General features: G+C 41.6%; 2 protein-coding genes across 4 annotated transcripts in view; one reads left to right on the plus strand and one right to left on the minus strand.

Moving 5' to 3' along the window:
- Positions 1-130: 130 nt before the first annotated feature.
- Positions 131-20,356, plus strand: LOC116066564 (regulator of G-protein signaling 22). 2 transcript variants are annotated; one of them, XM_031322704.2, is made up of 24 exons: positions 131-451; positions 549-577; positions 708-770; positions 853-1,035; positions 1,165-1,250; positions 1,852-2,036; positions 2,151-2,916; positions 3,061-3,222; positions 4,032-4,218; positions 4,840-4,962; positions 5,206-5,307; positions 6,491-6,685; positions 7,147-7,239; positions 7,816-7,997; positions 8,227-8,389; positions 10,942-11,106; positions 14,412-14,480; positions 15,123-15,281; positions 17,122-17,301; positions 18,221-18,394; positions 18,614-18,751; positions 19,047-19,146; positions 19,659-19,766; positions 19,853-20,356. In XM_031322704.2, the coding sequence occupies exons 1-24, from the start codon at positions 430-432 to the stop codon at positions 19,879-19,881; spliced, it is 3,663 nt and encodes a 1,220-aa protein (XP_031178564.2). In that variant the 5' UTR covers positions 131-429; the 3' UTR covers positions 19,882-20,356. The 2 variants fall into 2 exon arrangements, with proteins under 2 accessions (XP_031178564.2, XP_035862655.1); XM_036006762.1 differs by having other exon boundaries at positions 17,221-17,301.
- A 919-nt stretch (positions 20,357-21,275) lies between these two features.
- LOC116066562 (vacuolar protein sorting-associated protein 13B) overlaps positions 21,276-26,369 on the minus strand; it is a 353,457-nt gene continuing 348,363 nt past the window's right edge. For both annotated transcript variants that reach the window (XM_031322688.2, XM_031322689.2), the window contains exons 65-68: positions 24,846-24,948; positions 22,706-22,874; positions 22,496-22,576; positions 21,276-21,797 (exon numbers count right to left, since the gene is read on the minus strand). In XM_031322688.2, coding sequence (XP_031178548.1) covers positions 21,549-21,797; positions 22,496-22,576; positions 22,706-22,874; positions 24,846-24,948 — 602 coding nt within the window. In that variant the 3' untranslated portion in view covers positions 21,276-21,548. The remainder of the gene's footprint in view (positions 21,798-22,495; positions 22,577-22,705; positions 22,875-24,845; positions 24,949-26,369) is intronic.

Here is a 26,369-nt window from a genome sequence, read left to right on the forward strand (position 1 = left end):
TTTGGAGTGAGTTTCTGTTGTAATCTGTACAAATTAATGTGTTAGTGTTTGGTGCCCTCTAGTGGTATGACCTTACCTTGTCTAAACTGCAACAAGAATGTCATTCTCTCATTTAACTTTTTTACTTCATGCAAGTGATTCTAGAATAGATAGTAATTTACATTCTGTGAATACTTTAGAGTAAAGTAATTTTTGGGTCTTAACTGCAAGAATAAACAAACTTTTCTTTCTCTTTTTTTTCTAGTTAAACTTTTACCGCTCCCTGTGTTTTGAAAATGAGTCCACTTCCATAGCAACCTGCACTGTGTCTGTAATTACACAGAGAGGTTTGTGGCTGCCCGAATGTTCAAATGTGACGGTCCGGCTCGACTTTCTGGGCAGCCAGTTTTAAAAAAGCCTGTACAGGCGTTTGTATTTTTAAAGTGAAGAATGTGTGGAGTAATTTCAACAGGTAAGAGCAGTACTTTTAGGAAGTTTTAATTTTAATTTTTTTTATTTTTGGAGGAGGTGTTTATTTGGTAACTGAAGTATGACTTTGTATTTTTAAGAGTTTCCCCATCTTACTGCTGGCAATTTTGTGAGTATAAGTTTTGATTAATAACATTTCATAACTGTAAGAGCAGTTTGGGTTTGGCAAAATGTCTACTTTGCCTCTTCCACTGGATGGTCCTTACTCCTGTACTATTTTATTCTTAATCTCCATGCAGGAGAACTCTCTGGCCTCTGATGATGTATTGGCTCACTTCTTCAATGACTTCTTAAGTTTGCCGGTAAAGAAGTCCTAATGTATATTTGTAGCATAGTTTTGACAAAACTCTTACACCCTTTTTATACCCTCACAACTATTTCCAGTCTTTCCCAGAGGCTTTGCTGTACAACCAGGAGTCCGGGCAGTTTGAAGTAGTGAATGGAGCAGCTGAGTTTGTCTCCAGAAGAATCCGATCAGTCCTACATCGCAGCAAATCACAACTTCTTACTGGTGACCCCACATCCCTGGCCAAAACCCCTCCAGTAGACAACCATTATACTATCTGTGTAAGTAGTGAATAATTCCTTTATGTGAAAACCAGGAGTTGGATATATTTGGTTTTGGAAATGAGCAGAAAGTCTGTAATGTAGATTTAGAGGGTTGGCTTGAGGAATCTGTCTCCTTGACCTTTGCAGTGCCTGGACAGAGAGCAAGGAATTCAATGGATCATCGAAGAAAGGTTGCCCTTTTTCCTTCAAAGTGACTGCTACAATGAATACAGGTAGGTCAAGTGTTGGGCTGATTTGTTTTTTGTAAAAAACAAATGTAGTTTCCCCTCCTATAGTATGCATGGATTATGTTGTTTACATTAGCTTATTACTATAACATGTTTTTATATTATTACTAAACTTAGTCTTCAGTTTTTCTCATTCACTTTTGAAATGATCAGTTTTAGGCAGTGTGTCTAATAGCTCATGCAGTTTCTTTCTTGCTCTCATTACCTCAGCTCTGCTATCACCTGAAAATGTTTTTAAAGATTAGCTGTGACCTTATCACATATTATCATAATTTCAAAGAATGCATTTGTCAGTGATTACGGAGTGTTAACAATGCATTACACTGTGGTTATTGTGTAGCTTTTTGTGATTGTGTTTAAGACTTGCCCTACTTCCTGCATCTTGCAAGAAGCCTTAGGGTCCCATCCCTGTACAGGCCAGATGGTCAACTGACGCTAACCTCCAACCTAGACATACACATAGTAATACAGACATAACAAAAGCCATGTCTATTAAAACCATTTATCATAAACGGAATGCTTTTAGAAAAACACATGCTTGTATATTCTGTGACTGGTGGTGTCATTTTTTGCTGGTCTTTCCCAGACTAGCCAAATTGTTGTTTCAGTGGAACCCAATCTTTTGTATCCAGAGGAGGAAAGGCAGTTCAGGTCGAACCACCCTGTCAGCCCCGCAACTACGTTTTGCATCCCAATTTGACAAGGAAAAAAACAAAGCACTGAAGATCCTAACATGCTCGCATTCTCAAGAGAACATTTTAGCAAAACAAGGTACATATCATGTGAGTTTCCATTTACACATGTATGTTTACTGTATATATGAGCAGGCTGAAATCAAGTTAGAAATACAAGGATTCTGATGTTCTCTCTCTCGTTACTGTTCAGGGCCAATGGGGATGCACACCGTTACATGTCTCCCCTCTGGCCAGAAGGAACATATCAACACAAAATCCAGTGAATCGTCCAGATGTTTCTCCAGCTGTTCTGAGCCAGAGGACCCATGTACCTTTTCCTCTTTGTCATCATGTTCCTCCGCTTCTAACCTGAAATGTGAGAAAACCAAGAAACTCCAGAGCTCACAAACAGAGTTGAGCCTCTACTTCACAGAGCCGTCAGCTGGTCGCTCAGAGGAGCAGCATCTCAAAGAGTCCAGTAGCCAGAATTATGAGTCTTCTGAAGGGCAGCTGGGGCACCTGGCTGCCCAAGTGGTTAAACTGGTGCTTAACAATGCCCTGTACGTCCTGGATAGTCAGAGTCAGGCAAACACTTGTGACAGTTCCAGCAAGTCAGTGGACCAGACAAATTGTACCAGCACAGACAGATCCTGTAAATGTAATGTTTGCCAGCATTCAGCTGATGGGGTCACAGAAAGGTTTGGGGGAAAGAAAGAGAAAGTTAAAGAAGGCAAGCGGCTGAGTGGAGGGGAAGGAAACACAAAGTGCTTTAAGAAGTATAGGGAAGTGGGGAGTAGAGGCGCAGACCAGGAAAATATCTGTGATATTTGTTGCCATGGTACCTGTTGCCAGGGCAATAGACCAGGCTTGGATGAGTTGAAGGAGTTTTTGCAAGGAACACCAGGAGAGAAGCTGCTTAATCTCTGGATGGATACAGAGAGACTGAGAGCTACACAGAGCAGAGAGCGGAAGAACAGGTGACTTGGTCTTTTTACTGTTGATACAAAAAGCTAACAGCCTGTGTTCAACGGTCATGGTTTGATATTGAACTCATAACACTTTGGATAACAACTGCAGCTATAAAAAAATAAAAAAGTAATGTTATGTGGTGTTTTAATCAGGTATTTGTTCCAAATGAGGAGCCGGTACCTGCTGAGCAGTAGCCAGAGCAGTCTCAATGTGGAGCTGCTGTCCAGACTGGGACTGACTACCTCCCCCTGCTGGACAGAGGAGAAACTGCGCTCAGTTCAGCCCTCGCTCATTGAGTCTCTGCTCTACTACTGGTGAGATTCACAATTCACAGTATTTAAGTTCCCTGATAGAAATCACAGATGCTGTATTTGTGTGTGCCGTGTTTATAGATTTTGTTTGTCCATACATATGCCTTGCTACTTTACTTTTGTGATAGACTATACTGTAGGGCAATAGCCTTGTCATTTGCTTGTCATATACTATGAGTCATACCCAGTGTTGGGAAGGTTACTTTGGAAATGTAATAAGGTTACAGGTTACATTACAAGTTACCCTATTTAATTTTTAATTTTTAAATTAGTTTATCAAAGTAATTTAATTTATTACATTTATTTACTTTTGATTACTTTATAATTAATGTTTTCAACCTGGAAGTGTTAACTTTACAGCAGTACTTAACACTGACTACTGGCAAACTCCTTTTAAAATCCTTCATCACATGAATTCACATTATAATTAATACAATTTTGAAGAACAGCTACCACAAAGTCAGACTTCAACACCTCTTTTTAATAAAAAGGTATGCATGTCTTCAACACCTTTAATAAAAAGGTATGCATCTCTTCCCTACTTTATTTAATATGACTGCTTGCAGTTACTGTAAGCCAACTTAACTTACATACCTGCAGGTGTTTCCTGAGGTTGGACATTGACATTTTCAACATCGATAGCATTTTGACTGCTGCAAACATTCTTTTGCATTGCACGGTTATGTTCGAACCCTTCTCAGATTTAACTCTCAGACAGCTTGAGAGGCAATTTAACTGTCAGATGGGTGGAGAACAATTCAAAGGCATCAGAATAACTGTCCTTGGTAATTCTCTTTCCCTTACCCCCACAGGGTTCCTCGGTTCTGGACGTCCCAGTGTGTTCAGGAAGACCGTGATGACTCCCCTCATCTAGAACTGTGGACAGAGTGGTGTGTTAGCCCTCTATCAGACATACAGTCCCACCATGGCTCTATGAGCCTGCCTCCCCTCCGCCCTGATACATGCCTGCCCCAGTCCCCCCATGCTGTCCATACACAGGTAGGAGCATTAGGATATGATACCACTAGGTGCATACAAGTTTTAAGGTGGGGAAGAGAACCCTCTGAAGCAACATGTGAAATGAAGCATAAACATAGAGATCAGCAGAATAGAGCTCTTACTGTCTGGGTTGTCCACCTTGTGCAAAGTTACATGTCTCCCCTCTGGCCAGAGGGAACATATCAACACTGGGCTGTCACTGTTTGGGTTGTCCACCTTGTGGTTTCAGTGGCAGCAGGTGGGATAACTGCCTGGCATGCGGTTAAGTGTCTTTCCTCTGAGGCATGCTTGTTGCTATAGTTTTAAGTGGAGCTGTAACAATTAGTGGATTGATAGAAAATCCGTATCACATACTGATCAATGTCAAATCATTTTCATATACTGTCATTTATCAAACAAAAATGCAAATATTCATTTCCAACTTCTCCTATGAGGATTTGCTGCATTTTTCTGTTTTATATCATTATAAATTGGATTTTGGACAAACAAGCCATTTAAGATGTTACCTTGGGGATTTAGTTTTGGCCGATTAAGTAATAATGTAGCTGTAGTTTTACGGGGGTTTTTTTGTATTAATTAATTGTATTAACAGGTTTCATTTCTGTGTATGTATTTCATCAGTTATTTTCTAGCAGAAGTCAGTTACTGGGCAGCAGAAGAATGGAAAAGATGTTACAGGCTCTTTGTGTTGACTCGTGGGCCGGCTTATACTTCACAAACTTCTGTGAACAATCGGGAAACCAGGTAAAATAGCAGCTACTGGATTGTTTGCACTTCTATTCAGTAAATTCTGTTCTTCTGAACATACAGTAGTCATACTGAGAAATACAAAAAGAGAGTTGTGTGGAGCTGATAGTCTTAATTATCTAAAAGCTAAAGCTTTAATGAGGTGCAATAACATCTTAAGTGTACACTTTATTATTTGATGTGGTAAACATGATGACAGTTACTGAGTTTTCTTTCTTTTTTTTCTTTTTTTTGTCTCAGCTTTGGGAGAATGCAGTTAACTTTTGGACTGACCTGCAGCCCTACTATGAGCTGTTCTATCAGGACGGACTGGATCCCTACAGAGTACAGAGAGAGGCACAGGTCAACACACACACACACACACACACACACACACACACACACACACACACACACACACACACTGAGGTTGTTCTGCTAAAGATTTCACTTGGGGGTTTCCTACGTTCATCTCACACCGACTACTCAGTTAAGGAAAAATACTGAGCTGTTGACTACTCTCTGTTTAAACACAGTATGTACATTCTACATTATGTTAAGGCTGTGTGATACTGACCTAAGGTGATATTAGCTTAAACTAATGTCAGCTATTTAACACTGTCATCAATGCGCAATTTGGAAGCAAATCAATAATATAAACATCTAAAAAGAGGACAAGTAAGCATTTTTATCTAAAGAATCCAGAAGGTATTTTCTTATTTTACAAATAAATTAAATGTGTTGTGAAAAATTGTTAGTTGGTATGTGGTATGACCGTATTATTATTTGAGTTGTGTCCAGGCTGGCTCAGCAGTTAGTTTCTGCTACCTTGGTGCGTCTGTAGGGGTTTTCCTGTCACAAAACACTCCCCTTAGGATAACTTTGTTTTCCTTTTGCCAAAAAATAGCAACACACGGTTCCAGACATCAAATTGTTTACTATCTAATTTCAAGAAATAAAAAATAGGTAAAGTTGTGTAACTCATGTTTTCTGTTTATAGCTAATTTAAAACTCAAATTAAGATGCTTCATACAATGGAAAACAATATCCAGAGAGATAAAGAGGCCATGGAAAAATAAATTCAAGTTGCAGAGAATAAACCAGTAATGAAATGCATAGTCATCCTGTATGCGTGCTCTCTTGTCCTGCCACTCCCGTACTCCTCTCTGCTTCTCTCTGCCCTCTTTACCCCTCACTAAGTGGAGAAATTTAAAAGTTCATAAAAACACGTGAGTCAGACCCCCCTCCCCCCCCTCCCCGAGCGGTCCAGTCCAGAATACCTCAAAGTGAGATATATTTTCCTTCAGTTAACCTGTAGTTCACCAAAGGAATGACATTTAGATGGTCTTTCCATAGTGCTGTGGCCAAGAGGGTTCAATGAGTGACATTTATGTAGTGTGATGGCAGCAGTGATGAGAGATAGTGAATATTGTGTATGAGAGCACACTGACCAATGGTGATGATGGAAGTGATGGCGGTTGCGAGGAGAAATGTTTCTGAAGTGATGACATTTTTATGATTTTCTTTTCTCCTCTCTTCTTCTCAGCTCCTTTACTCCACCTATGTGTCCAGCTCTGCCAGGAGGACAGTTGGTGTCGATGAGGAGATCAGAAGGGAGGTGTACGACAAGCTGATGCCCGCCTTTGAGGAGCTGTTTGACAAGGTTGCGGAACACACACTGAACATCCTGCTGGAGCCTTGGACTCTGCTGGTCAGCAGGGACCAAAAGTCCTTCCAGACGGTAACCACAGTACACACACACTTTAATTCACTTCTCTTGTATCTGGTGGAAGGTTTCCTTTAGTAAGTTTCCAGCTGGCACAGAGGTGTACTGATTCCACTAATTATTTTCTTGATTAATCATTTGGTCTATTGAACATAATAAAATGTGAAAAATTACACAATGTCCGAGGCCACAAGAAGACATCATTAAATGTCTTGTTTTGTCCGGCCGACAGTCCAAATGTTGATGAATACCCCCAAATATTCAATGAAATATAATGCAAGAAACCAAGAAAAGCAGCAAATTCTCAGGGACAAGCAAATGTCTGGCATTTCTGCTTGGAAAATGACTTAAATAATGAATCAATTATCAAAAAAGTTATTTTAGGTGTAAGGTATTTTTTCTTTTGATTGACTAATTGATTAATCAACGAATTGTTTCAGCTTTACTTGGCTTTGTGTGTGTGTGTGTGTGTCCAGGTGTGTGTGCAGGAGGAGGTGCGTTGTGTCGACAGTCCGGAGTACAGAGAACTCCAAAGTCTGTACGAGGAATCAGAGCGCCGACTGAAACAGGTCAGCCAGCATCAACAGATTTATAAAATCCGCAGCTCATAACCATAAACACACACACGTGTGAGCATAAAACAGCTAATATCAACAATGTGAAAATGGCCTATATCCAGGATTAATGTATGGCTAAGTAACAATGTTGGTTATCTACTGGTCCAAGCCTACTGTATATTACTTGGCCTGAACGTGCCATTTACAATGGTGTCATATGATGATGTGGATATATCACCATTAAGGGTTCTATTTCGTTTCTACTGACCGCCAGAGGCGGTGTTTTCAGCACCTGGATTTCCATCGCACGCATGTGCAGGTCGAGTGTTTGTATCAACAAAGTCACCTGTGACCTGGGTGACCTATGCCCTGTGCTCCGGCACAAAGGGCAGGCCCACCCAGGAAGTGACCTCTTGGCAATCTTCTCGTGGAAATTCCGAGTGACTGCCGAGCTCTGGCGGTCATCCGAAACTCATAGAACCGCGGTTACATACGTAACCATCGTTTTATACCACACCTTACTTATCTCTTTCTTGCTCCATGTCTGTCACTTCTTCTCTCCCCTCTGCTGCTGTGTCTCCTGTACAGGCGGAGCAGTGCAGATCCATGCTATTTCCCTCTCATATCACTCCCCTCTCAAAGAGCCCACAGGTGCCTGACTCTTGGTCCAGAGTGTCTCCCAATTACCAAGGTTACCGTCTAGGTTCCTTACTTCGTCACCGCCATGAGATCGGGCACTTTATGTCCTTTCTCCAGAATCAGGATGCCAGGTGAGCAGTATAACACACATATATATCGGACTGTTGTACTTTACCTAAATATGTATATAATATATTTACAATATTACATTGTGCCTGACAAATGTACACAATATTCACATTCAAATGAAGTATTCAAATGCACAGAAAGTGTATTGTTTGCAAGATGTATACAATATACAATGCAGAAGGTTTTTGCAAAAATAACATGGTTGTTCTGAACATGTGTGTTTCCGCTCAGTATCCATCTGACATGCTGGCTGGATCTAGAGCAATACAGGAGGACTCCTCAGAAAGACAAGGCTGTCAGACAGGAGAGATCGTCTCATATTGCAACCAAATACCTCAACAGGAAGTACTTCTTTGGCTCTGACAGCCCCGCCACAACAGAGCAACAGAATGATGTACGTCAGTCAATCACATGATTTAAAAAAAAAACCCCAATATGCTGGAAGCCCATTTTATCCATTTTGGGATAGTCACATCTCCATTGATATTGAATTATTGTCAACTTTCTGGGAAAGCATTTGAGAGACAGCGGCAGAAATACGGTGCCCATGACATGACCATCCCAAGATGGGATGTAAGCTCCAGCTGGGGCTCAACATCCAGATTTGATAAACAGAGGTTGCTGCGGCTCTCACACAATTTCCCATCCCCTTCTTTGGCATCCTGCAGACTTCATGTCGACAGCTCTGACAGCAGGGTGTCAGTGGGAAACGGGGAATGAGAGGACATGGTTAGAATTAAAAGGAGAAGAGGGGAAGAGTGTGGTTTGGATCCAGAAAGATAAAAAAGACTAGTTCCAGTAACAATGACAGTAGGATGAAATCTCTCCTGACATTTATAGTCTGAGATTAGGTTTCTGGATTCTAGGATTACTGCAGGAGGGCATTCTGTGTAGAGCTAGGATGAATAGATGGGACACTGAGCGCAGAGCGTGATTTTCTCTTACCAGAAACGGGTACTATGTAGTATTTATTATACGGTCACAGAAAAGATGTGTTATAGAGTAGTGGTTCAGATAAACTCATGTACCCCTACATTGACATCACTGCATTTTCCAATTGTGTTCATTGGAATTGAGTTTAAACTGGGTGTTATTTAAAATTATTAATTATATTAAGCAATATAAGCAAACTAATAGGTCGGTTTGGTGAATTGCATTTGTACTACTACCACTTGTGGCAGAAGCTGAACATTTCAACATTACATTTAGCTAACTATTTCAAATGGGTAATACTGTAACTATTTCAACCAATCACGTATGTAACGCTAGCTATTTCAACTATTTATCTATTCCGTTTAGCTAACGCTAGTCTTGCATTGCCAGATCTATCTCCACAGCAATGTGGAGTAAGGTCTGGCTCCTCGACACATTCATTCATTTCTTTAAACCAATCACAATCGTTTTCAGCGGCGCTAAGCTCCGGACGCAGCGACGCTGGCTCTGCAAAATGGTCTCGGGAAGGAACTTGTTTTGGTGAAACATTTGCACCCCACAAAAGAAAACACCACATAAAATATATTAAATTAAGTTAACTGTTCACACAATACAGTAAAATTAGCTATTTAAATTAGCTGGATACATGGTTAAATGTAATTTGCTCTTAACAGTGTATCGCCGTGTGTAGGGTCCCAAAACGGCAGATAGTAAATAAATGCCCTAAACATATTCTTTGTTAAACTTTTCAATCATTCCCCGAAAGAACCAAGCAGGCCTGCCTTGTTGCACGATCCAAATCTTCAAAACCTGACATTTTTAGCGTGTAGCTTGCTAGCTCAAACTTTGTTGTTGTTTCCCAAAGCAAACAGCGTTTTAGCACAGCAACACACAGAGAGCGTAAGGTGAGGGACATGCGCTGGCTGTCACGCAATTATCCTGGAAATGTACTTCCGTTGATCCAGACTAAGCTAACGCCAACTATTTAAAATGTTTATCTGTTGCTTCTAGCTAGCAGTAACCGTTTCAACAGTTTTGCTGATGTTTAGCTATTCCAGCTGTTTATCCATTACTTTTAGCTAACTATTTATCCATCAATCGCAACAGGTAGTGTTCAGGTTTTTCTTTCAACTTTTCAAATTAGCAGAGATACTCTACAATTTTCCACGTACCTCCTGGCAACTGGTAGGTTAGGTACCCCTGGTTTGGAAGCAATGTTATATGACATATTAAAGTAATGGCCATTGATGACCCTAATTTCAAAGTGTTATTGAGGCACATTGGGTTAGGAGAGAGATACACAGCGTAGTTGTTGACATGACTTCAACTCTGGTGCATGACCTTTGTCATTTGTCACCCTCCTCTCATAAATACCATTAAAAGCATTATTTTAACTGTGCATTTGAGTAAAGATGCCAATTCTAGTGCTTCTAACTCTGTAGGATTGGGTCTGGCTGCCGCTTTTGCATCTCAGCGTTGGTTCTTGTCTGCGTGAGTGATGTAGAGAGACTGACAGCTTTACTGCTTTGGCCCTTCACTCTTTCAATCACTCAGTCATCCAGTCCCAGATTGGCCTCCTTTCATCTACTGACTCCCACTCCAACTGGTTCTCATTTCTGAAGCCTGTGTATGTGTGCATGCACTGCTTTGTGCGTGCATAATGAGATGAGTGAAAATATAAAAGAGATATAAATAGGGAGACACGGCCAGATCGATATATGAGGACAGAAAGCAGACATGCGAGATGAAGAGAACAGAGGGATTGTGGGAATGATAAAGAGCACAGCAGGAGTCAGGAAGGAGAGGAGTTTTCAGTCGGTTTTCCCACTGTGGGCAGTTTTTTTTTCTGGGTCTGTCCTCCTCATATGTTTTTCATGTTGATAGACATCTTTAGCATTCATATCAAACACATTAACACACGCAACCATCTGCCTTTACTGTGTTTTAACTGTGTCTTGCTTATGCTTGTTATTATGTTAATTGCTTATTGTGTGTGTGTGTGTGTGTGTGTAGATATTGCGTCTGGCAGGTGGACTGGAGCGTCTGAAGCTAGAATGTCCCTCGATCCCAGTGGTTGTGGAGATCCAGGCCATCATAAGGAGTCACATTGAGAAAAAGTGGCTGCCTCTGTTTCTGTCCACAGCAGAGTTCACAGAGCGACTGAAACACAAACCAAAGGTGGACATCCTGATTCTCAACACAAACACAATAATTGGTCATCTCAGAACCGAAGTTACTTAAAGTGCCCATATTATGAAAAAATCACTTTTTCTGGGATTTGGGGTGTTATGTTGTGTCTCTGGTGCTTCCACACACATACAAACTTTGAAAAAAATCCACCCATGCTGTTTAGAGTGAGATACAGTTTCTGAATGTGTCCTGCCTTCAGTCTCTGGGTGAGCTGTTCAAAATCGGCACGGCTTTCTACGTCACAAGCCGAAACGAGCAGGCTAACCGCAACCATTAGCTCGTAGCGTTAGCATGCTAACGCTAGCATGCTACCTCGTTCTCAATAGCAAAGCACTGCTACAACACACACAAGTTCACCATAATCTACAAAAGAACTACTTACATGTGCGCCCTCATTTAGAAGTCTCCCAGCTAATCCTGCCTTGTAACTGACTGAAGTTGTAGAAACAGCCTTTCTTTTACTGTCTATGGAGCTAGCTAGCTGACATGATCTACATCTGAGCTACTGGGCATGTGCAGTGCAATCAAAGATAGTACAGAAGAAGAAGAAGAAAAGAGGTCTCACTCTGTAGCTAAAACAGAGACCAGCTGAAAAGAGGATCTGCAGCAGTGAGAGAGAGCGGTGCAGTACAACAACAAATATGGTGTTTTTTGAAAATTAAACCATGTAAACCTATTCTGGTACAACCTTAAAATACAATTATGAACCTGAAAATGAGCATAATATGGCTGCTTTAAAGCACATAAAGAAATAGTTTGACTTTTTTGGAAATAGGCTTTTTTGCCATCCAATCCATCTACCAGCATCTCTATAACTCAATACACTTCACTTTTCTTACAGATTGCACTAAAAATATATATATTAATTTAGCCTTAGAGGTGCTTGTTTTGTTACCTTTGGACAGAGCTACTGCAAACTGTTTCCTACTGGTTCCAGTCTGTATGTTAAGATAATGATTTTTCTGGCTGATTGTCTGCTGGCTGTAGCTTTATGTTTAATGGACAGACTTGAGAGTGGTGTCACTACCCGATGTGAGTCGACTGCAGAGGTGAGTTGCGCATGCGTCACTTTGCGACAATGACCAAATTTCACGCAGATGTGTTTTGTGGTTAGCCACAGATTAATGAGATAGGTACATTACATAGCAGTAATTTATTATTTAGTGTAAGGCATCACATTTTCACGGCATGATCCCTGATGTCAGTTCTAGATTAGAGGCTGAAGTAGCCGACAAGAACCTGCTAACAAGAGACTTCTGTAATGTCAATACAATAAAAATGGTCCTACATAACGAAGTTGGTTCACTGCACTGCTGGCTACAAGTTAGCAATCAAACACAACAAAGGCTGTCACTTGAATGGCGTTTTGAGCTAACGTTAGCAATCAAACAATCACAGATAGCTAAAACGTTTGCCGTATCTGGATCCCTTGGCGTTATGCCATAAACCGTTTAAATCTGAGAATGTGCAACTCACATCTGCACTCGACTCACCTCAGGTAGTGACAGTGGCATCAATCTCCTAATCTAAGTCTCAGCAAGAAAGTCCAAAATGGCAAACTATTCCTTTAGGTAGTAGCAAAGTACTTAAGTTAGAGACTTTGTTTGTACATAACCAAACATGAAAACGGTTTTCCGGAGGTGAGAGACGCGTTGTTTTCAAACGCAGTGACTTGTCAATGTTCTAAGGGTATTGGGTCAGTTAATACATGCACATACATGTGTATATCCAGTAAAGGCTAAAGACAGAATTGTTAACTTTAATCTATTATTAAAACAATTCAGCTTTTTCTCATGAATTATTATATGTTACTAAATGAATCTTTAACCAAAGTTTAAAACAACATGGAGAGTCTTTCTGTGGTGCCTCGTTGGGTTGTTGAGTATAACGTTATTACTAGCACACAGCCAGTTAACTAAAAGACTTCCATTCAGCAGTGTAACAGTGGTTAAAGTCATCGTTGATGAAGTCATTCGAGGTCAGACACCCCCTAGTGTTTGTGAACATTATTTGCATGGAGGAGTTATGCTGCTGTCACTTTGATTTCGGAAAAACATACAAATTATTTAAGGATTAAAAAACAATAATCATGAGGTTTTGATGCGTTTCAACTTGTTTAAGTCCATTAATAATAGCTTTCAGCTACTTTATAACTATTTTCAGCCTTTCTATACATAACACATGGCCGTTTATCAGGCAGGATATTTGACATGTGCAAAAAGTATTGATTAGGGCTTCAACTAATGATTGTTTTTATTGTCGATTAATCTGTTGATTATTTTTTAGAGTAATCCATCAGTTGTTTGGTCTATAAGATGTCAGAAAATGGTGCAAAATGTCGGTGTTTTCCAAAGCCCAAGATTACGTCCTCAAATGTCTTGTCTTGTCCACAACTCAAAGATATTCAGTTTACTGTCACAGAGAGGTGAAGAAACTAGAAGATAGTCACATTTAAGAAGCTGGAATCCTGACAGATTCCTGTTTCATAAAAAAACAACAACACTCAAACCGATTAATCAATTGTCAAAATAGTTGGCGAATAATTTAGTAGTTGACAACTAATCGCTTAATCTTTGCAGCTCTAGTATTAATAATGTTGGATTGATTTCAAATGATTTATCATTTATTACAGTGCACTCCTTTTTTATTGTTTGTGATCACATAATTGAAAAAGTGGAAGAAATGTTGGCCCATTGCCAACCCTGACTTGCATACTTACTTACATATTAATTGTCTTTGCCATAATAGCATCAGATTCCTGCTGTATAATGGCTGTGAGAGTGAACAGACATAAGAGCACATTAGTGGCTCTGCTATGTGAGAAACCACTAGACACTGTCACTGGGCAGTCGCTCTCTCAGGTTGCCTCATCAGGTGGCAACACATAAACCGCAGATTCCGCCGCTCTGCCTCATTATGTTGTCAAGTTTACAGAATCTCTCATTAAGTAATGAGAGGTAGACGTAGTTTAGCATTACATGCTGGAGGAGGAGGTGGAAAAGACGGTTAAGAGGAGGATGGAGGAGGCCAGGGGTGGGAGACAGATGACGTCAGAGAGGTGCAGATCTCTCTTAAGAGGAGATTGGAGGATCAGAGGAAATAAAGACTGAGGGAAGGTTAAAGGTAAAAGAGGAGAGCGAGCTTTAGTTACTGCCAGTGACAAAGAGCAGCAGAGTGCAGAGTAGAGAGGTTTAAGAGGTGTGTAGTGTCTGTGTTAATCCTAGCTTACTCAGTTTCTGACTTTTGACCTGTGTGTGTGTGTGTGTGTGTGTGTGTGTGTGTGTGTGTGTTAGCCCCAAGCAACAGACAGCCTCTCACAGCACGTCTACTGTCGACGCAGAGCGAGGAGAGAAGCCTGGAAGGTAAGGAGAATTCCTCTGGGGAAGCTGGATATTTTGAATGGAGAGAAATAAGGCATTTCCTGGCCTGAAAGCATGTGTGATTTAGTTCATGACTTGGCTCCAAGCACTGGCTTTGTCAAACACCATTTTGGCCTTGTGGTTAGTTTTCCCAGATTGGATCCAGGATAAATAAGATTAAAGCATCAGCATTACTAACCTTCCTTTAATAGTGTTTGGAGTGTTTTCCATGCAGCTCTGTTCCCGTCCCCTCGTCTCAGCTCCACAGCAGAACACAGATATAAAACATGAACGTTTCACTTTTCAAGCAGGATGATTACAGGAAGGAGTTTTCATACGTGATTGTGACTATCGTCTTTATGATCATTATCTCATCATTGGCAGGTTTTCTAAATAAAGGAGAGTATCATTATCTCAGTTTTTCTGTGAGCTAAGACTGTAGCTCATAGGTCACAGATCATCTTTACTGCTGTTATTCAGGAGCACACTACTGCATCTTCTACTGTACCACTGCACACATGTATATGGTTGTTATAATGTTTACACATCAGTAGATGATTATGTATTGTATCTATCCCTGAGAGATTTTGTTTAACAGTTTACAGTGTCCTTCCGACCTACCATAGCTCTGCTGTGTCCCTGCAGGCGGAAGGCTTGTGGATGAGTTCCTCAAAAGAGATCCTGCTGTTTCGACGGATCCTACTCAACCCCGTCACTTGTATGCAGTTCCAGCACTTTGTCTCTCTGAAGGGAGACTTCCTAGAAAACAATGTGCTCTTCTGGCTGGAGGTGCAGAGATACAAGGTAAAAGAAGCAAAAATACCTGGAGGGTGATGTGCTGGTGGGTCACATGGTGTGGCTGCAACGCCTTCGGATCTGAGATTGCCATTCCACTTCCTCTCTTTCCTGTGTCCCTCCGTTTTAAAGTTACTATAGGCTATTTAACATGTAATGTTTCTGAAACTGTGTAATTATTCATCTGATGATCATAAATGACCTGTAACAGCAAACGAGAACGCTATTTTATATAGTTTTCATTAATTGCTTTTGACCGGGTCCGATTTTTCCCGCGAAGTCACAGAATGATTTACGACAGGCAGGACTGCTCTACAGTAACACATTCTGACAGGTCACAGATTTCAGTGTAACACTGGAAAAAAGCCTGTGTTAGTCTGTCCAACCAGGTTAAAGGTAGAAGGAGATTTCTTTATATTGGCCTAATTGTATTTTAATTAACAACAACTAACGTTAAAGCTAAAAGGGAAAGTGACAGATGATGGTCAGGCTTTCAACAGATGGAGACAATTACAGATTGTATATGATTTAAAACCAACCCCGAATTGGCCCTCAATTATGTAATAAGTGTATTTCATTCATAAAATAACTTTATAATGCGCAATGTGGTTGTAGGTCAGTAGCTGACATTAAATTACGTCCCCCTTCCATTTAGCTCCCGGTTTGTATTCCTTTTGCTTTCCGTGTTTGTGTTAGTCTACTCTTTTCTTTCTCCTTGTCCCCCTGTGACGTTACTTGTGTAAAGTGTCCTTGGGTTTCATGAAATGCGCTATAATAATCTAAGTTATTATTACGTTGGTTGCTACAACAATCTGTTAATGATTTGGCTGGTGACACAGTGACAGTGATACCCGGTTTAGCTCACGAGACATCCAGAGTAGACTAAGTTACCGTATGTAACAATGTAACAAGCATAGTGTGTGCGCACTGTACACGAGCCTAGGAGCATTTTACTAATTTGCTGTTAAAATAACAATGAAATGCTGCGTTATTGACTTTAGACCAGGTTTTTGTTGGTTAATGGCGCCATCACTTCCCGCTGACTCAAGATAGCAATCTGCCCAGAATGCACCTGAACACACCTCCCTGTAAGACCAGCACACCCAGAATGCACCTGAACACACCTCCCTGTAAGACCAGCACGCCCAGAATGCACCTGAACACACCTCCCTGTAAGACCAGCACACCCAGAATGCACCTGAACACACCTCCCTGTAAGACCAGCACGCCCAGAATGCACCTGAACACACCTCCCTGTAGACCACACGCCCAAATGCACCTGAACACACCTCCCTGTAAGACCAGCACGCCCAGAATGCACCTGAACACACCTCCCTGTAAGACCAGCACGCCCAGAATGCACCTGAACACACCTCCCTGTTAGACCAGCACGCCCAGAATGCACCTGAACACACCTCCCTGTTAGACCAGCACGCCCATGGGCCACAGATTGGTGCAGGTGCATTTGTTATTTAAATGACGTGGGTGCTGGAATTGACAACTGCGTCGGTCTTAAACTAGCAAAGACACTTGCGTCGGGCTTTGTGCTGCGCTGGGTGCAAGATAGGGGCCTTTAACTATAAAAGGAAATCAAAAAAAAAAAATCTAGGAATACTTTAATACTCAGGCCAGCACTGAGAGGCTCAGGAGGAGCTTGTACCTAGGATCCTAAATGAGGACCCTGTCTGTGGCTGTCTTATCTCAATCCAAATAAAACCTTTTCATATCTGAAATATCAATTCCAGTGATATTCCAAACATTTCAGGAACAGTAGGAACTCCTATAAAATAGTCCTTAACACACATTTTCTACCTCTCATTTCTCCTCTGTCCCCTCTTCCTGTATGCAGGACCTCTGTCACTCCCACAGTGATGAGGCCACCATCGAGCAGAAGATCTCCACCATCATTAACTGTTTTATCAACTCCTCCATGCCCCCCGCGCTGCAGATAGACATCCCTCCTGAACAGGCCCAGCACGTTCTGGACAAACGCCATGAGCTGGGTCCTTACATCTTCAGAGAGGCACAGGTAGAGTCTGTCTGTCTGTCTGTCTGTCTGTCTGTCTGTGTGTGTGTGTGTGTGTGTGTGTGTGTGTCTGTGTGTGTGTGTGTGTGTGTGTGTGTGTGTGTGTTCTTGTTTAACTATATTCGTGGGGTCCAAAAACTGGGAGTCCAGTATACTTGTGGGGTCCGGACAGCTTTGTGGGGCCAAAATGCTGGACCCCACAAGGTTAAAGGTCTGTTTGAGGGTTAAGACTTGGTTTTAGGATTAGGGTTAGAATTAGGTTATGGTTAGGGTGAGGGTAAGGGTTAAGGTTAGGCATTTAGTGGTGATGGTTAAGGTTAGGTTAAGGGGCTAGGAAATGCATTATGTCAATAGCGGGTCCCCACAAAGATAGTGAGACGTGTGTGTGTGTGTTGTATTTATTCTGGTATGTAGGCTAGGCCTGTCACAATATGCAATACATCAATTAATCGCATGATAAATAAAAATGAGCTTGATCATTTTTAAATGGAAATTATCGCGGCTGGAAAAATTTCCATTTTATTTATTATTTTTGATTGTGTTTTTATTCCAGTGCATTTTTTGTTAACAGAGACTGAGAGTCCATTTGTTTTTGATTGTGTTTGTTAACAAAAAAATTAACTTGAATAAAAACCAGAGACAGAGTCCATTTTATTTATTGTTTTTGGTTGTTCTGTTCATTTATTGTGGATATTTAAAATATAATATTTTATTCTTTAGAAATAAAAGTTTATTGATCCCTGAAAAGGTGTACCTGCATTATTATGCCATTATCATTATATTAGATGAAAATGGTCTCAGAACGACAATATTATCGTTTATCACAATCATTTCTGGGACAATTTATCGTCCAGCTAAATTAGTTATGGTGACAGGCCTAATGTAGGCTACATGGGTGCCTTTCTTCCCTCTGTTCTTGTAGATGTCAGTGTTCAGTGCTTTGCTGAAGTTTTGGCCCGAATTTCAAGAGCTGAGCAGCAGTGTCCAAGAGGAGCAACTTCTTCCTCTACTGCAGGAGAAACGAGTGAAACACAGAGCCAGAGTCCGGAGACAGAGGAGGAAGGATGAGGAGGAAGAGGAGATGAGGCGAGCTCAGGTGAGGAAGCAGTCAATACTGACGGAATAAAGGAGGATGAGCGAGTGATGCAAATGTGATTATACAGTCTCTAATAGTTTTTCCTTGTCCGATGCGAGGGTCAAAGGACTCTGAGGCTGATTTGATTTAATACTACTGCAATAGTGTTGATAAAAGGAAAGTATTATATATAGTATATTTGGTAAAAACTAACTATTCAGTCTGCCCTCTTTTGTTTAGGAAGAGCTGGGGAGGCCAGAGTCCAGTTTCAGAGAGGAGGAGGAAGAGACGGATGACGAAGACGAGGTAGAAGAAGAAGAACATGATAAAAAACAGTCGAGGACACAGAGCCGAGTGCTGCTGACTCCCACACAGTCGGTAAGGAGCAGTGTGACGTTCCTCATGGGGAAACATCATGAATGTAGAGCTGAAGATGTGTTTGTGTAGAATGTATCATACAGTAAGACGGGAGCCAAACCAGATTAAATGATCTCCTTTTGATAGCTAACTGAAAGCACTGCAGTGATGAAAATAAACTCAATTACAGCAGGAGGTCCAAACGAGGCCTCATCAGTTCTGACCGCAGAGTATAAAGGAGAAACCCGATCGCCTAATTGAACCATTTTTCTAATCACGTTCGATTTTGACTGGATTTCTGGAAATGTTCCCTCAGTTGTCGTGGTCCTACTCCAAGTACATGGCGGCTCTGAAGAGAGAGGAGATGCTGCTGAGGAGACAGAGTCAGCTGGAAGCCTCGTTCTCCACAGCCTCAGGTACACACACACACACACTTCCCTTTGACTTTCAGGGCTTAGTAAAACTCCTATATCCAGCACTTTTGACCACTATCTGCTACAAGTCAGACTAAATGCAGGAAACACTGAAATGACATTCAGCTCTTCCCACAGTGAAATCGAAGCCAAACTGTGTCAGAACTGTCTCATTATGTAGAACTCCGGCCAAAGCAGCCACTTCAGCCTGTCCGTTAAGCGTTAATGTTCTGTGCAGGAGTTAGTCAGAGCCCACACTGCGTGTACGTGTAAATGAAGCGTGATGCCAACACAACCCATAGTGAATGAGGACAAGTGGAAACCAAGCACAGTGCAAATAGTGTTTTAATGGGATGGTATAGAGGCAAAAATACTGTTAGGAACACAGATGGAGATCATCACTGAATCCTGCATGGTAGAGACAGGCTAAGCATGAGGGCCTGGGTGTACATGTATGACAGATATCGTATAAACATGAATGCTTTACCCTGTCTCTTTCAACTGTGCCTCTGCAGACTGCTCCTCTGATGACAGCGTCAGGTCAGCAGACAATAAATCCAGCCGCCAGCAGCCCTCACGCCGCTCCTCCAGAACGGACAGTAAACAGTTGAACAGACACAAGAGTGAGTGAAGAAGCAAGATGATAACACACAAACATAGCAGTTACTTTGCCTCTCAAACATAACCTGGCGCTCATGTTTTACTGCAGGGGGTGTGAGAGCCTGCAACATGAAATGAAACCAAAGTGTAAGAACCGACTTCATGGCTCACAGCTTTGATGGAAACAGACGAGGATGCCTGACGCCGTTATCAGAGCACGAGGAGGGAAAACGGAGAGCAGAGCTGCTACTGATATCCTGATGAGGTCCAAGTTTGAGGCTGGGTTTACATGATGAACACCTACTGTGTGTAAAACTCACTTGACTATATTTACAACTGGCTGCACAACAAGTGTACATCCATCATGTATTTCATTCTTACATAGTACACAATGATAGAATAACACTTCATTTTTTTTATATTTTTATTAAATGTTTCTATTCATATATTATCCATTCACATACATTAAAGGCATTAGATTTAAATCTTACGCAGAGCTCAGTGGTACAACAATATAAAAGGCAACAATAACATGTTTGCATCATGAGGGGTTGGCATCCACAGAAGGTTACAAAGAACAATGTTATTGTCAAACAAGTATGTTACATCTATAAAAAAAGCCATTTTGGTTGACAGCTGGTATCTCTAGCGTCCATCAACATGTACTGTATATAATATTGCACTTAACATTGGCATGAGACATGGTCACTACACGGAGAATGTAAACACTAAGAGCTTATACTGCAGAGTGAAACATTACACACTGTTGTGATAGAATTGCTGTGCACTGTGCATTTCTATCTGCAACACTGAAGAGGTTTCACACTGACGGAATGAGCCCGGATTTAAAGTTGGAAGAGCACACACTGTTGGTCCATAACAGTTTAGGTTAATACAACTCTTACTTGTTTTAGTGTTCATTGTAGTTTGTGTGTGTCTTAAAGGACCACGCCGATCTATTGGAACTTTGTCTTATTCCCCGTATCCCCCAGAGTTAGATAAGTCCATACATACCCTTCTCATCTCCGTGCATGTTGTGACACACCCACCGCTAGCCTAGTTTACCACAGATCCTGGAGGTAACTGGCTCCATCTAGCCTACTGCTCCCAATAAGTGACCAACGCCAACATGTTCCTATTTACATGTTGTGATTTGTATAGTCACAGTGTGTACAGATAACAAGGTCACATGACACACAACCATCTTCTAACCGTATATAAACTGGGAACTATATTCTCAGAAGGCGAAGCACTGCTACTTCTGCTACTTGGGCGGAGTGATTTGCTTGCAGCACCTGAGAAGCCCCGTGGTGAGGAGCAGAGAGTTCGCCTGGAGTTCTGCGAGCAAATCACTCAATCGTCAGACAGTTACGACACGCACGGAGATGAGAAGGGTATGTATGGACTTATCTAACTCTGGGGGATACGCTGAATAAGACAAAGTCCCAATAAGTCGGCGTGTTCCTTTAACTTACATGTGTTTCTATGATTAAACTGAATCTAATCCCTCCGATTTCTTTCTGTGGTTATGTGGTGGGTTTGTTTATCAGTAAAAAAAAAAAAATATATCTTTCAAAGGCAATTTCTAAGAATTCTCTACATCACTAAGGCATGAATGACCAGGTGGACTTATAATAAAATAAATTCTTTTACCTCAACAGGTAAATGGTTTATGTTTTGCATAAATGGATAGTTATCTTTTCAGAGCCAAAGTCCAGTGTATTCTTTTAAGGCTTCATTTAAATTGGAACAAAGGATCAGATCTTTTTCTTTAGCATAAATCCACAGATGAGTGTTAAAGTGTATTAGTGGAATCCGATGCGTAAGGCCTTATTCTTTACCATGGTGAACTTGCTGACAAACACCTTGGCGAAGGCGGGGTCCACCAGGTAGCGGTAAGACTTGGTGACAGAGGGCGGAGGCTCGGCGAGCGTCACTGGGAGCTGCAGCTGGAGAGAGGCAGCGGAAGGGGAAAGGAACTGGGAAGCTCGCATCACGTAATCCACTAAGCGCCGATACTGCTGCTCTGACAGACGCTCCCGAACACCGTCACCCTGAGGGAGCACAGACAGAAGATTACCAATACACGGGTCCTGATGAAGTTAAATCTGATGCAGGTATGACATTCCAAGGAAACATTTTTTTTTAAATATCTCCAAGTGAGGAACCTCATGATACCTGCACTCTCATCCTTAGAAGAAATTATAACAAACAATGGCAATGAGAGGGGTTTGATTTCATCAATCTATAACTGGCTTGCATCTGGCTCTAAAGAAACATCGATAGTTAGACTTGAGACATGGAGGGCCGACTTAAAAGACATTTCAGGAAACCACTGGAAAAAAAAAACCTGTGACGCATCTCAGAAACAAACAGCAAAGTCTAATTTAAAGCTACTCCAATATAATTGGCTCATGCAGACATACACAACTGTTAAATTGAATAAATAGAACAGTAATATACCTGACCTTTGTTTTAAATGCAATGAGCTAAAGGAACATTTATGCACAGTGTCTGGGAGTGTGACAAAATGAAAACATTCTGGAGGGAGGTGATCAGAACCTTAACACTATACTATAGCATCTCTCCCTTTATAACTGTAGATGGGTACTTTTTTTTTTAATTGAAAATCAGCCTGTGTAAGCAGTGTATAAATTAAACACTATAATTCCTCTGATTCATTTCCACATCATATTGTTTTCCTTCATGTGAGCGCTGTGCAGCTCCATTGCTTTGAGCTTCAGGGTCTCACCTCTGTGTCGCTGGCTACCGTCTGCTGCTGTAAGCTGAGGGTGAGCTGGCCCTGCTGTCCCGGCTCCTGCTGACACTCCACCTGCACAGGACAGCATGGTTAACATTCATTTAACAGCAACACAGCTGAAGGAAGGTTCATTTCACTGTTACAGGAGCGGTTAGTCAGCCTGCTGAGATCTCGGTTGTGTGGAACACTGCTTTTCTTTACCTCTGTGATGGGGAAGGCCTGCTGCTGGGTGTCCTCACTGAGGCTGACCACAAACAGCACCTCGGAGGTGAGGAGCAGACAGCCGGCATGCTCCTGACCTGACCCGCTCACAATGGTCACCTCCAGGGCCATGTGGAGCTCCGGCCGCCCCAGAGACTGGAGCATCTTCCTGTGGTCACAGAGCAGAGCACGCGAGGAGGGATGGACATTATAAACAGGTTATGACATGTACATTCCGCTACTTAGAGGGACATGTTTGGGAAAAGTCAACCATAAAGCTATAGTGCGTAGTTTAGCTCGCCCCAACACTGTCGGTGCATCCACAGGAAGCCTTCGGTGATCACACCCCCACCCCCACTCCACGCAGTTGCTAATACGGAAGACTAAAAAAACGTGATTGGACTCTTCAGAAGAGGTAATTATCTTATTTCGATGTCCTCTTTGTCTCCAAAGGTGAACTATGCTGTTGTCCTTTCTCAGCGGTGATGTAAAACACATCCCGACTGCACCATTTTGTAAACACAGCCAAACTAAGAAATACAGAGAGAGTTTTGTTGAGCTGTCTTAATGAGCTTTATATTAACTCATTTGGCAATGACTTGAATGTAACGGACGATCATTAATACAAAATAGTTACACACTGGTCAAATCATATGAAATATCAAATTAAAATCCAGCTTTGTAGTTTTATGCTTAATCCACACATGTACTATAGGCAGCACTCAAATACACATTACTTCTCATGCGTGCATGGATTATGTGCGCACATATACAAGCACATAATGGCACGCCTCCAAACTCCAGATATACACTTTCCCTATAAACACAAGACCACACAAGGTGCCCAGCTAACCTCAACACACACAAACACGTGGCCATACGTTTCTCTATACATCCTGCAATTTACATTCTGCATGTCCTCTGTAAGGATTCTATTACACATATGTTCGATAGGGAAATATGTGTGCAGGAACTGAAGTCTTCAGTCATGTTTCTCTGACAGAGTGTTTACTTTGGAAGGCAGGTGTTCAAATTGCAGAGCAGATGTTGAAGCAGCCACAGTAGGGACAGTTTGGTTCTGTTCAGTGTTACTCTGCTCAAACAGTCTGACCCCTCAAGTGTCTGGGCTACCTGTAGTTGTAAAAATAATTGATGGATGCCTGATGGAAACCAGTTTGACTGCAATGCAGCATGAATAAAACCACAAGGGAGCATTATCTCAGCATTCATGGGTTTTTATCTTTTTTCATCTTCCTCTTACATTAGCACAACATACTGCTAACCCCTGGGGTGATGACAACTAAAGTGGAATGTCCTAAAGAAATATCGTATCTAAATGTTGGCCTTTTTCCTCATGGCAGTTGACAGGCGACACAGACGGCTATTAGAAGTAAATGTTTGATAGCTATGGAAACCAAACTAAATTGTGGAAAATTCATTATAAATGCCATAAATGCTTTTTCTACAGCTCCTGATGACCTTCTGGAGACAGAGGCCTCTTATAACTTTTTATGATAATAATAAGTGCTCCACCGAGGGAGCATACTGGAATCTTTAAACCACTCCGATCTGATGCAGTGCTGTCGATACCGCTGCCATGTTTTTTTTTACAACGCAGGAACCAAAGCTAACCTTCTGCTTGGCACAACATGCAACCTTTGTAAACTGAGTCTCTCCCAAACTCCAAACCATTCCAGCACACAAAAGAAGGTGTTCCACCATCTGATGGCACTGGAAACATCTCTGGATAGACTCAAAGTTAAACAACAAGAACAATTTCTAGCTGGCGGCTTTGGCAGAGTGCTTATAAAAACCTTTTAACATGGCTCGATGAGAACAAGGGAGGGCAGCCTGGCTAACATGTGTGGGATCGAGGTCAAACATTTTTCCAGATTTTTTTCTTTTTTGTGGAAAGTGGGTAATGAACCCTCCAAGGTTTTTTTTTTTTTTTGTTTGTTTTTTTAAACAATACAGCAACAATGATGAGAGGTAAGGGGTAGAAAACGACCAGCAGATCCTGGAGAGACTCCAAGAAAAGCAAATGTGAGAACACATGTCCCACTTCTAACAAATAGCTGGACAAAAGTAAAGGAGATGCGTGCAGAAAGAAGGAATGGCTTGGAATGGCCAGGGATCATACCAGACATATTTAAGGTGGCTGTTTGGGGCCTGAGCAGACTTCTCCTCTGTAGGCAGGTGCAGTTGTTTCGGATGCTGCCACAGTCCTGCTCCATGGAGGATCCCTGTTAGAAGAGACACTCAGCATCAGCATCACTATCAGGGAGGTTTGGTCTCCTGTGTTTGTGATGTTGTGTATCATGGATTATATACATGCATTTTGTATGTGCATTTATGTCGACAAGGCAGACTGCTGCCATGCTAAGCTGATAAACTGCACATTTGATGAAAAAACAACAACAATATCTGTTAGTGTGTGTGTGTGCATTATTACTAATGTACATTTCTAATCCAAACACATGATTAGGATGGCTCTGTGTGTACATGTCAGGGTGAGTTCATAACCCATGTGCGTGTGGTCAGTTGTCCTTCATCCTACTCTAGCTGTCAGCACAGCAGCGGGCCAGTGAAGTCATCAAGTAGTCAAAACTGAGCCATAAAGAACACACTGAGATCCATGAATGATGTCAGTGCAGCGGTACTCTGCAATGCTGCTCAACTCTGAGTAGGTGATTGCAAGTGTGTGTATATATCCTTGTGTTTCATAAGACAGGATGGAGAGAGACAGAATAATGACACACACTTGATCTGCATATAGAGCTTTTTCTGTGTACGCAAGTGTGGATGTGTCAGTGTATGTTGCAGCGTGCCTTTGTGTGCACTCATGAGCATCCAATGTGGATCCGCATGTATTTGTCTAAGTTTGTGCGTGTGTGTTTGTGTTCTGCTGAGCTCAGAGGGTCAGGCAGATCAGAGCCAGACCCCAGGGAGTCATCAGTCTTAGACAGAGCTGTTAGCCTCGCTGGTAGTTTATGTGCTGTAGCCAAGACCTGTTAGCGCCAACACACCCCACCCTCTGACCCAATCCTCACACCCCGCCCCTATCTTCTACCAACTATAAAACACTAACTAACTCCAAAGACTTTAACTGACTGTATATACAAGTGTTATTAGGCATATGTGTGTGTGTGTGTGTGTGTGTGTGTGTGTGTGTGTGTGTGTGTGCGCCAAAGGCCAGGGTCTTTCAGCAGTTCTCTATAAGGTCCTGTCCTACTGAAGCCCTGACCTAATAAACACTTCTGGCTAGAGCCAAGAGGACAGAAGGGGAGGAATTGTCCATGCACTGATTTTTTTTTTATGATTTTCCTGACACACAAACTCTAACTTATGTGTGTTTATTTGAATATTGTTGCCTGAGGCTCCTTGGAAAGTAAGACGTATGACCAAATCTCTCTTTACTTCACTTTACGGCTGTGTGACAATGATAACGTGCTTGTGTGTTAAGGATGTAAAAGACAATTTTTTCATCCTTTTGCAAATGTACTTCAAAAAAGGTAGGTTAAATTAACAAAAAACATTTCAAATATGTATTCTGTGCTTGATATTTCCCCAGAAAATGATGGAGCTTGTTGCCAGAAATGACATCAGAAAAAAGTTGCTAGCTTTTTATGGCGTAGAAGTTCTATTAGTTGATATCCAACATTAT

The sequence above is a fragment of the Sander lucioperca genome, chromosome 10 (assembly GCF_008315115.2).
Source record: "Sander lucioperca isolate FBNREF2018 chromosome 10, SLUC_FBN_1.2, whole genome shotgun sequence".
Taxonomy (NCBI): domain Eukaryota; kingdom Metazoa; phylum Chordata; class Actinopteri; order Perciformes; family Percidae; genus Sander; species Sander lucioperca.

Excerpts from the sequence above, each read along its gene's own strand:
- LOC116066564 (XM_031322704.2), top strand. The coding sequence starts at position 430 with ATGTGTGGAGTAATTTCAACAG. Across the intron at positions 4,219-4,839 it reads CCCATGCTGTCCATACACAG|TTATTTTCTAGCAGAAGTCA; the intron begins GTAGGAGCATTA and ends GTATTTCATCAG. Across the intron at positions 4,963-5,205 it reads GTGAACAATCGGGAAACCAG|CTTTGGGAGAATGCAGTTAA; the intron begins GTAAAATAGCAG and ends TTTTTGTCTCAG.